Source organism: Alosa sapidissima, chromosome 13 (assembly GCF_018492685.1).
Source record: "Alosa sapidissima isolate fAloSap1 chromosome 13, fAloSap1.pri, whole genome shotgun sequence".
NCBI classification, from domain to species: Eukaryota; Metazoa; Chordata; class Actinopteri; order Clupeiformes; family Clupeidae; genus Alosa; species Alosa sapidissima.
In genome coordinates, this window is record NC_055969.1 from 24,001,470 (window position 1) to 24,013,562 (window position 12,093).

General features: G+C 44.0%; 1 protein-coding gene across 2 annotated transcripts in view; it reads left to right on the forward strand.

The window, feature by feature from the left end:
* musk (muscle, skeletal, receptor tyrosine kinase) overlaps window positions 1-12,093 on the forward strand; it is a 29,231-nt gene that overhangs the window by 3,162 nt on the left and 13,976 nt on the right. For both annotated transcript variants that reach the window (XM_042059143.1, XM_042059144.1), the window contains exons 2-7: window positions 1,207-1,333; window positions 1,853-2,004; window positions 5,419-5,546; window positions 6,092-6,233; window positions 7,179-7,303; window positions 10,376-10,535. In XM_042059143.1, coding sequence (XP_041915077.1) covers window positions 1,207-1,333; window positions 1,853-2,004; window positions 5,419-5,546; window positions 6,092-6,233; window positions 7,179-7,303; window positions 10,376-10,535 — 834 coding nt within the window. The remainder of the gene's footprint in view (window positions 1-1,206; window positions 1,334-1,852; window positions 2,005-5,418; window positions 5,547-6,091; window positions 6,234-7,178; window positions 7,304-10,375; window positions 10,536-12,093) is intronic.

Here is a 12,093-nt window from a genome sequence, read left to right on the forward strand (position 1 = left end):
CTCCCATAACACTGAAAAGCCTTTGGCAGCATCACAGCCAGGCGCACCGTGCCATCAGAAACATTCTTGCGGTCTCTCTCTGACCCTTTCTCTCAGGTCACACACATCTGAGCTTTGCGTCCAGAATTTCAGCTATTTCGTTGTGAGTGCATAATTTCACAACAGTCATAATAAACTGACTCTTGCGTTTTAGAGTCCAAAGCCCCAAAACACGTTTTGTTTTCCCAGCATCCTCTGCTCTGAGTCACAGAGGCACTTCAAGAGACTTCATCTGGACAGCTTCATTCTTTGTTTACAATAGTGTCTATGATGTGGACTTTTGGTATTTTTCAACCTGTGTACGGTCGCTGTGTTTAGCCTTGTTTTAATTTAACCTGTGTTGTCCCTGCTGAAAAACAGCCTGACCAGCTTAAGGTGGTTTGCTGGTTGGCCAGCTTGTTACGTATTTGTTTGATGATGGTAAACGCACACCTTGTGAGGTGCTCATTATGGTAAATAAGACTTGGATTTAGAAGAAGTGTCGTGGCACACTCAGAACTTCAATATGCAATTATTTATTAGACCAACGTTTCGGCTTGCGCCTTCATCAGGGTAATTTTCACCCAGCTTGTTAACCAGCTTGTTTGACCACCCTATGATGTTTGACCTGCTAGACCAGCAAAACTCTTGTGAAACCATACCTTCAGCTGGTTTACCCAGCTTACGATGGTAATTCAGCTGGTTTTGCTTGTCGTACCACCTCCAGCTGGTGTTGTTGGTCTACATTGCAGGCCATGCCAGCTTATATTGGTCATTCTAGCAAACCAGCATGACCATCTTACACCAACAATGTCGAGCTTGGCAGGCTGGTCACCAGCATGACCATCTTACACCAGCTGTATCCCACATGACAGGCTGGTCACACCAGCATGACCAGCTTCCTCAGATGGTCACGCCAGAATGGGGAGCGTACCTACTGTATGTTCCCCGGGTCCTATGTTCCCCGGGTCCTATGTTCCCTGCTTTGTATGGGACCGGGGAACCTTTTTTAAAAAATGAAAAAAAACTAACCCTAATCCCGAGTGGGGAACATAGGACCCCGGGGAACATAGGGATGACCCCGGTTAACTGTTACATTAGCACACTGCTAGCCTGGTAGCATGTGGTGGTGTTCTCGGGCCTCCTTGACCGTTCCTCCTCCTCCTCCTCCTGTGTCCACCCCCACAGCTCCCAAGATCACCACACTTCTGGAGACAGTGGATGCGCTGCTGGATCACAACGCCACGTTTATCTGTGAGGTGGACTCCGACCCACCGGCCGATGTCTCCTGGACGCGTAATAATGAGCCAATCCGGTAAGTGCGCTCAGTGACCCTTCAGATGTTCCACTTCCTCATCCCTATAATCGACTATAATCGTATAATCTGTCCTCTGTACACCCATGGTGGTCAGTAGTGTCCAAACTAAATACCCAAAGGTCATGAGGTAGCACACACAAATCTTCATAGAACTGGACTCGTCTCTATTTCACCAGTTTATTTTTGGCCAAGTCAAAACCAAACATGACAACATTTCGGCCAGTTGGAAGTTGTTTCCCTTGATTAATTGCCACAGGAAACATTAGGCTACAGGGAAGCTTCAGATAATAGACAAGGTATAACAGCCCACAGATGAAAGAATGATGTGTAACAACATGTATGTTTACTAGTGACATATACTGACAATTATGGCCTCTCAGGCGGACTGTGATGGATCTATGGTCCTCTCTTGCAGTCACCTTTCACGTTCATATCACAGTGGTAGGCTATCACATTCATAACACGAGAGATGTTTCTGAGAAATCTGTACACCATTTTGTTTTTCTTTTATCACAGCTACTATGATTCCCGATATATCACCAAAGAAAATGGCCAAATGCTGATCATTCCCAATGTGAAAGACTCTGACAATGGAGAATACTGTTGCATCGCCAACAACTGGATCGGACAACCTGCTAAGAGCTGTGGTGCTCTTCAACTGAAAATGAGTAAGCAGTGAAAGTTCACATTCTTCACGGCTCTTCAGCAGAAAATTAGTTAGAATTTTAAGTTCACACCATTCATTGGTTTTTAGCGACACTCTGGCAATGAGCAATGATGCACGTTACTTTTTCCCCTTGCATTCCGGGGAACCAGCTAAACTGATGAAGACAGTGCTGCAACGTTGGAGGACCGTACACATTGGTCATAGTGTTATCAGATTGCGTCGAAGTCTGAAATCATTCAGAGTAAACATGGTCTAGTGCAGGGGTCCCCAACCTTTTATGTACCATGGACCGGTTTGATTCCCATTTTTTTTCCACGGACCGGCGGGGGCGGGGGGATTCGGGGGTTCAATGTTCCATATGTGCATACATTACTTGAAAAGAACTAGCTCCAGTTATGTATGAACAGTGAAGGTAACGAACTCTTAAACATGTGAAAAACGTGAACTTGAAGAAGCAGGGATGGATTACTGCACGGGCCTACCGGGCCCAGGCCCAGGGGCCCAAGAGATCAGGGGGCCCTGAAGCCCAAGCCTTTGCATGGAATCATTGCCTCAATATCAACAAATCAGGATGTAGGCTATGAATCTGATTGAATTTAGTATTGGCCATCCACAAAATGCACCAGAATACAGGAAATCACATCAAACAAATTAAAAAATTTCTGGGGGAGGACCCCCAAACCCCCCCTCCCACATAAGCAACAATTAGTGGGGGGCCCTTAATACATCTGGGCACAGGGGCCCGAAAGTTCATAATCTGCCCATGTGAAGAAGTGAAAATTGTTGAACAATATGAACTATGAATATTGAACAACCTGAAGCTACATCTATCAAGTGTGAACATGTTTAACAAAATATGGGAACAAAACATGGGAACTAAACGTGCATTACGAATATAATCAGTGGGAGCCCTGCGCTTGCTTCCCTGCAACAAGAAGGTTCCATCTGGGGGCGATGGAAGATAGTGACACCCTCAGTGTGTGTGAAATGTCCAGTCGATTGCGCAATTTGGTCTTAGTTGCAGTCATTGCCGAAAACCCGGCCTCGCATAGATAGGCCTACGTGGTGGGAAATGGTAGCAACGTTTTCAGCGCTTTTACGGCTATCTCGGGATATTCTGCTTTGGTTTTGTTCAAAAACCCGCCAGAGAGGTTTCGTCATACACACTCTTAAGACCACCGTCATTTGCAATTTCGATCAATTGCTCTTCCTCCTGCGCTGACAAGTTAGGACTATTCGGGATATTGACAAATGGTTTGCGGACCCACTCATTGGTTTGCAGTGGATCTTTGGAGGATGGGAAGTAACGCTCAAACTCATTTGAAAGCGCAACAAGGTGATCGCGCACCAGCTGCGAGAGAAAGGGCCCTGCCTCAGTCTCTCCCAAAACCCCCACTACTCTTTGGAACATATCAAATACACCCCGGTCCACTCGTCGTCCCCACAAATCAAGCTTGGCTTTAAATGTAGCGACTTTATCTGCCAGTTTAAAGACAGTCGTCATTCTCCCCTGGAGTGACAGGTTGAGGTCATTAAGCAACTCGAATATGTCACACAGGTAAGCGAGTTTTGACACCCAGTCCTCATCACTAAAATGTGCAGCTAACGGTGACTTTTTTTTCTGTAAGAAATCTCTGCAGCGGCTCTCGCAACTCAAACACTCTGGCCAGTGAAATGCTAGATGCTTGTTTTTTGTTGCTCATTCTAACAGTTTAGCTAACTTCGTGTGACACTACCGTTCGCCAAGAACTGATCAAGTGAAGTGAGCTGACCTGAGGCTGCGCAGCGCTGAAGGCAATATGTAAAGTGTTGAAGGCGGGACAGACAGACGTAAGAAAATAGACCTTGCAAAATGCAAACATGCGTGCAATCAAACAACTGCATATAGGCCTATGTCATGTAAAAACGTGACATTATTGCGAATTAAATTGAGTTTAGTTTGCATGCATTTTTTTTTTAAACTCATGTCGTAGGCTACGGCCCGGTTAGGAATGTCCCGCGGCACGGTGGTTGGAGACCGCTGGTCTAGTGTTATCCAATTGCGTGCAGTGAGACTTTTAACCGCATGCTTGTTGCCTTCCCTCGAATTTCATTGTTCGTGGCCAGACCCTTTCTAGATTACCAGGGTCTGGATTTTCCAGGCTAGTTTTTAGCTGGAAATATGTAAATGTTAGTTAGTGCAGACAATGAGAAAGTATTTCACGTCCACATTGCCCATGACTTGTGGTGTCGCTGTAGTGGCGCTATGAAGCAGAGCTGTCAAACACAAGCTGGGAGATTGCAGTCTTTAAGGGCTTTGACCCAGATAGGCCTACATGGTGTTTGGAAGTGGCACTTGGCTAAAGGAGCACTTAAGTTTCTTCTTATTGTTCTCACTCCAGATTCATTCAATGAAAGTCATTTCAAGCCTTTGGGTGTGAATGACATTGTGGGTAAAGATAATTGATTCTGTATTAATTACCCCCTTTTATTTTAGATATATAAACGGTGGAGCTTTGACCCAGAAACTGCCACTAGTAGTAGCAGGTGATGCTAAAGCTAAAGCTAAATCTACCATTCTAGAAGCCCGCTGGCCTCTGCAATCCTGATGATCGATGAATTAAAAAGAATGTTATTTAGGCTATATGTCCCATCAAACAACTAGTCTGATGTATGACACCATAGGCCCTATAGTGCATTGAATTTGCCTCTTGAAGCTCTAACATATGAAGCACTTCCCTCTCCTCCCTCCTGTATCTCCTTCTACCACTTTCTCCTCCTACCACACTTTGACTAGTAGCCTACTTATAATATAAGTACTCCTATCCTCCAGTAATTGTAGCCCTTTTTCCATTAAAAAGATAATTTGGTGTGACATATGTGATGGAAAAAGACTTATCGCTGTAATGTCGGTTCTGTCGCGCTAAATCAATTTGCTCGCCAGAGGTGGATTAGAAAGAGTTGATTCGATGTGGTGGAAAAGGGTTGGAGCTAGGTAAGTTACTGTGACACCTGCTCAGAATGTTTACAAAGTTTGCGGGAAAAAAAAAAATGTCTCACGCATACCAAGACGTTCACCTCACAACGGTGTGTCATTCGCTACCTTTGATACATTCGCTAGAAATGTTCAATTCGCTACATCTGTTCTGGAAAACCATACCGCACAGTAGACAAATGCACACTAACAGGGACATAAGGCCTAGAACCTCATTTGAATCGGTCTGTTGAATGAAAAAACATTTTGTGGCTTCTAAAAGAGTTCATTCGCTTGAAAATCTTTTTGAAAAAGGGCTTATTGACAGATACAGCAAAGTCTCCTCTGCTGCTTGAATGTTAATCTCTTGCTGTAAGTGGATTAAAGTATCTTCTAAATGAATACATGTAAATTAATGTAAATGTAAAACTCAGTTTTTGAGTAAACACCTTCACTGTTGAGAGCCCCAGATTAAGAGACATCCGATGGACATCACCATGCTGGTCGACAGCAAAGCCGTGCTGCCCTGCGTTACCCTGGGCTACCCCAAGCCAGACATCACCTGGATCAAGGATGAAGACGTGGTCAAGGTCAGTCTGTGTTGATGGTGTAACATAAATTTGCCACTAATATGGTTTGGTGTGTGTGTGTCTGTGTTGGACAAACAGACAGGATCACTGCAGTTAACAATGCTTCTGTGTGTGTGTGTGGGGGGGGGGGGGGGGTAAAACATGTGTGTGTGTGTGTGTGTGTGTGTGTGTGTGCGGGCCTGGGGGGGGTAGAGAATGTGTGTGAGAGTGTTTGTGTGGTGTGCGTGTGTGGGTGTGGGTGTGTGTGTGGGATAGAGAGTGTGATTGTGTGTGTGTGTGTGTGGGTGAGTGGGACAGAGAATGTGTGAGTGTGTGTGTGTGTGTGTGTGTATAAGTGTGTGTGTGGGTGGGACAGAGAATGTGTGTATGAGTGTGTGTGTGTGTGTGTGTGTGTGTGTGTGTGTGTGTTTGTGTGTGTGTATGCGGGATAGAAAATGTGCGTGTGGGGGGGGGGGGGGGGTGTTGTTGGTAAGTGTCTGTTTTCACTGTATGCATTTTGTGCGTAGCGTGCATGTTTTATGTTTTGACACCTTGACTCCTTGCAGCTGAGCGATCGTGTGACCATTCTGGATTACGGGGCCTTGAAGATCCATAACATCAGAAAGGAGGACGCCGGCCAATACCGTTGCGTGGCCAGAAACAGCTTTGGGATCGCGTTCTCCAAACCCGTCACTATAGAAGTACAGGGTAGGTCTTATCACATTCTCCAAACCCGTCACTATAGAAGTACAGAGTAGGTCTTATCACATTCTCCAAACCCGTCACTATAGAAGTACAGGGTAGGTTTTATTTCGTTCTTCAAACCCGTCACTATAGAAGTACAGGGTAGGTCTTATCACATTCTCCAAACCCGTCACTATAGAAGTACAGGGTAGGCCTTCAAACGGACACAGCTTTGGGATCACTTTATCCAAACCCATCACTATAGAAGTAGCCTACAGGGTACTTACTCATACAGACACACTGCCAGGATAAACTCCTACTGTATACAACTTTAACATGCATATTTAATATATGAAGTTACTTGCTTTATTATAATTGGTCCCACTATATGAAATATATTTTTTGACAGTATACTTATTTACATTTTCATTTAAGCCTGTGAAATTGCATGTTAGCAGCCACAAGTAGGATTGTGCGGTAACACTTTACTTGACGGGTGAGTCCATAACACATTCATAGCATAGTTCTCGCCGTTCTGTCCTCCACATTCATGAAAGGTTTGGTATGAATGTTGAGTCATGTCTCATGAAACAGTCATGAATGCTTGCAGTTTATGACAGCTGCTATGAATGTGTTATGAACTCACCCGTCAAGTAAAGTGTTACCGATTGTGCTAAGAAGTGCTAATATGCACTCATTAAGAAATGTAGCATTAATTAGCATTAAGTTGCTGTTTGTACTGAGACATGCTATTGAATGCTGTTGTGTGCGGTAAAATGTGCCAAAGCTGTTGTGTGTGGTGAGATGTGCTACTGAAACCTGTTGAGTGCAGTGGATAAAATGTCTCTTTGTGTTGTGTTATGTTATGTTGTGTTGTTTTGTTGTGTGTTGTGCTGTGTTGTGTTGTGTTGTATTGTGTTGTGTTGTGTTGTGTTGTGTTGTGTTGTGTTGTTGTGTTGTGTTGTGCAGCCCCAGCCAGGATCCTGCGAGTACCCAAGGAGAAGCGTGTTCCCTTTGGGACAAAGGTCTCTCTGGAGTGCAACGCCACCGGCAACCCGACCCCTACACTGACCTGGCTGGAGAACGGCAACACTGTAAGTCCAGGTCCTCAAGGCCCTCTCTCACCCACTCACTGTAAGTCCAGGTCCTCAGTGCCCTCTCTCACCCACTCACTGTAACTCAGTGCCCTCTCTCACCCACTCACTGTAAGTCCAGGTCCTCAGTGCCCTCTCTCACCCACTCACTGTAAGTCCAGGTCCTCAGGGCCCTCTCTCACCCACTCACTGCAGCCTGTGAAGAGGTTCCAGGGTTGCGTTTTGTCTGTTGTCTTGGGATTGCTCATATGCTTCTTTCCATGTCATTATTTTTTCCCTCTTTCCTTTTCTGTCTTTCTTTTTGATCCTTTTTGTCTCCCCTCTTGTCCTCTCCTCTTCATTTTTCCTTCTTCCTCTTCTCGTTTTTTTTCTCCTTTTCTCTTCTTATCTGTATTCTATTTCATTATGTGACTAATAGAGAAAATATAGCAGTTGAAGCTGCCCCAGCATTTGCATTCAGAAAAGGCTTTTAGTTCCACAGAAGGAGATCAACCAGAGAGGCACGCTGCTCTCCTCTCCTCTCAGATGCATTGTTGCCACTGAGCCTGCTCTGCTCTCCGCGCTTCCCTTTGATTCGCAGGTCAATTCTACTATTAACACCACCCTAGTTATGTTAATGACCGCGCAGCTCTGATGTTAGATCAGAGATAAAAATGGCACGGAACGCCTCGTTTCAAAAGACCTTTTTGATGACTTTATTTAGCGTATAAGCACAGGCTTGACCGTGGGTTGTAATTAGATTTCGGAATGAGCATGGAAAAAGAATACATGCCTATATGTGAGTGCGGTCAGGAGTCGACCGACATAGTTGATATGCATCGGTGAAATGGCATAAAAGGCATTTATTTTTTGATGGGCTCAGGAACAAACCCTTTCTAGGTAAAGGCTCATATCCTCTCAATGATAGCTAATTATGTGGTACACAAGCTACATGCTACAGTACATCATATGCACATGGCATGGCTGTAAAACCCAGCACAGCACATCTACACTGTGACAGCTCTACGTACAAGAGTCCTGTCCCCAAAGGGTCATGATGCAGTTAGGACTGTTAGAACTCAATCTGGACCTTTGCCACTTGATATTTCAATAATTTTATTGTTCACCACTTATTGATGAAATTGATGATTGATAAAAACAAAAAAAATTAAATCACAATGGGCTTCAGGAGTGACCCCCTGTGGGGTGCTGAGTGTGAGGTATGTGTGTGTGTGTGTGTGTGTGTGTGTGTGTGTGTGTGTGTGTGTGTGTGTGTGTGTGTGTAACAGCTGCAGAGCTGGAGGTCCTCATGAGGGAGAGATGGCTGACCTGGTCACACGCAGCTGCTCTCTCTGTCTCTCTCTTTTTTTCTCTATCTCTGTCTCTTCCTCCCTTTTTCTTTCTCTCTCCCTCTCTTCTCTCTTTCTTTCTCTTCTCCCTCTCTGTCTCTCTTCCACCCTCTCTCTCTCTTTCTTTTTTCTCTATCTGTCTTTCTTCCTCCCTTTCTCTTTCTCTCTCCCTCTCTTCTCTCTTTCTTTCTCTTCTCTCTCTCTTTCTCTTCCACCCCCTCTCTCTCTCTTTCTTTTTTCTCTATCTGTCTCTCTTCCACCCTCTCTCTTTCTCTCTCTGGTTTACATCATTCCCACTGGCCAAAAGTGTTCAACTTAACTGTCGTTTTTACAGTAATATTCCATGTTATGTCATTAACACTCAGTCACAGAAAGGCATGTTATTGAAATTAGCTTCAATTAGAATTTGAAATTTCCTTCAATTAGAAAATTTATGAAAAATATTTTTCTTTTTGTGTATCACTCAATTGAAAAAGATTCCCTGACATGTTATACTGTACAGTTTCATATTAATTCCCGCAGCGTGTTGTAAATTGTCCAAAGTTTTGCACCAGTGGACGAGCCTTGCTATCTGTCACAGAAGCATGCTCTGCGCTGAGTTATTGGAGTCTGATTAAATTTACTCTCTGTGTGACCATGATTCTGGCTCGTTATTTTACCCATCATTTCTCTCCGTCCGGATGAGCTGCCTTCTAAAATCAGCTCTGTGCTCTGTGTGTTAAATATAGAACGCTGGGACACACAGTGGTCGTGTGAACGCATATGCTTGGTTCTCAAGAGATCTCGAGTGCACAGTAAAGTCTTGTGAAAGAAGCCATTTTTGTGAGAAGGAAAAAGGTTGAACTCAAAGCTATGCAGCTATATAAATCGCTTAACTATGAAATGATCCTGGGTGAGCTCCCTCACAAGTACATTCAGTTCATATTGTCATTTTATTAAGTAACTACAAAGTGGTAAAAATCAATAATTAAATGCTTATCTCTGCTCAACAGGGTTATGGTTATGATTATGGTATTTAGCAGACAGATTTGTCCAAAGCGACACACAAATAACAACAATACAAAGTTAAATAATTAAATAATTAAAAGTTTGGTAAGACTACATTAAGGAGAATAGCAATAATAAACAACAATGTCAATTCAATCAATAGCCTAATGAAATAGTAATTAAATAAATACTAAATTAAATAGGGCAGCAGTTCCCAAACTTTTTTCCTGCGTACCAGCACCTACATCCTGACTCGGCTCACGTACCCCCACCATCCGACACATAAAAACACATTCTTTTGACGTATTCCAGGCATCATGTTTAATTAGCCGCCCTACATGACAACAAATCCTCCTCTTCAATATATTTTTCAATAACTAGGACATCTAATTACCCCATGCTGTACCGTTTACTTTTCTGACTTATGCTCTAAATGTTAGTTCTTACTGTTGATCATAAAATAGATGCTACGACATGACAATGTCAATAGGGCCAGTTATTGTTTATGACATTTCTTTCAGGCTACGTGAAGTACCTTGACACAATGCCCATTGTCAGTGCAGCTAAATAAAACTGAGTTGGCCTGAATGCCGGGAGTAGCCTGCGTTGTCTGTGTCCAAACTAACGTTAGCCTCTTGTGTGTGTGTGTGTGTGTGTGTGTATGTGTATATGTGTGTGTGTGTGTGTGTCTCTGTGTGTGTGTGTATGTATGTGTGTGTGTCTCTGTGTGTGTGTTATGTGTGTGTGTGTGTGTCAGATCTCGGAGGCGTCGGTGGAGGAGACACTTGTGGGGGACGTGGTTCTGTCTGTGCTCCACGTGGAGGTGAAGCAGCCGGCCCTCTACACCTGCCTGGCCACCAACCACCACAGCGGGGGCGCCAACACTGTCAAGGCCACAGCGCGGGTCACCGTCTCGGGTACGTCTGACCTTTTTAAACATGCACGGCTGACATTCCCGCCCAAGCCCTACCGGCCCGGGGAAATCTGATTAAAGACTGTGACGTTGGGATGTCACAGTCAGTGACATTTGAGGTGAGATGTGCCAGCTTAGTCCTACACAGTAGAGCAGCTAACGGTCAACACTGACGAGCTGCTATCATAACATGGGCTCCACTGACAACTCCGCACAACAGGCAAAGTGACACTATGTAGGAATTTCCCTTTGGGTCAATTTACAACATACTGGATACCAGTTTAGTGAGAGTACACATTTGATCAAAAACAGATGATAAGGGCCATGCTCCTACCCCCCACAACAATGTTTCACAATGCAATACCAGACATATGCATCAGTCATGACAGACACCCTTCCTATTGTGAGACAGAGTGGCATCCAAATGAGTTTGGAGCCGTTACTTTAAGGTTAAACAACTACACTGTGTTGCTTTTAGACTACGCCGCTCCATCTGGCATCTTTTGTGTTTGTTATTTTTTAAATGTATTTTTCATGTCTTGATGTCACGGGCACGCTGGCGACTACGCCGCTCCATCCAGCATCTTTTGTTGTGTGTCTTGTTTGTGGAGCGTTTTTGGGTTGCACTCTGTGCATGTTAAATGCGCTATGAAAATAAAGCTGACTTGACTTGACTTAAACAATATTTGAAGAGTTTGGTTCCAAAACGCTATATCCACCATTTTAATGAATTTTCATAAATAAATTTGTTTTGCGAGTATTTTCAGTAGAACTGTAATTGGTTATTGTGTTATTTGGTTTATTTTTACTCAGTCAAAACAACAAAACAGAAATTTCATTGATATTACCTGAAATACACAATTAAATAACATGACTTTTAAAAATGGAGATATAGCGTTTTGAAACCAAACTTGTTGTTTATTATGCTGCATAGTGGAACACATTGTGTCCACTTCCTGTGTTTATGTAGCGTATGGTTCCTGAGTGAAGTTACTCTGGAAATCTGCTGAACGTCAGAGTATTTTTGTCTTTGTGTATTTTTCTGAGTGGACGTCAGAGGGAAGGCAGTAGTGACACTGTGTCCCTGTAGGAGACGTCGCGGCCACTCTCGGGACATTTCACATCTCCTCACTTCCAGCTCCTGCTGTCACTCACAGTCAGCTCTGGGTTGGCTTGCTTAGGAGGCTGTGTTTCTCTGTCATAACAGACTGACAGGCTCCTCTGCTAAAACATTCACAACACTATGCTACATGGATAGAACACAAAGAGCACTGTGTGTATTGTGTCAGTGATATCAGTCAAGATAATCAGTTTGTAGTTATGTTTAGAAGAACAAGGGATTCCTTGTTTTATGTTAAATGGCTCTTATTTATCACAAGGAGCACAGAATTGGTGCCAGATTTCCACTTCCACTGCACCCTGGGGGGCATTTTAGGCTAGTTGCCCCAAATTCCTCTGAGACACCCCACCCCCACTAATACCCACACACACCCATGGTGGTCCTGGTTGGTTCTTTGTGGGATCTGCAAATCATGACTGTTACAAGTCACACCTGCTGATGC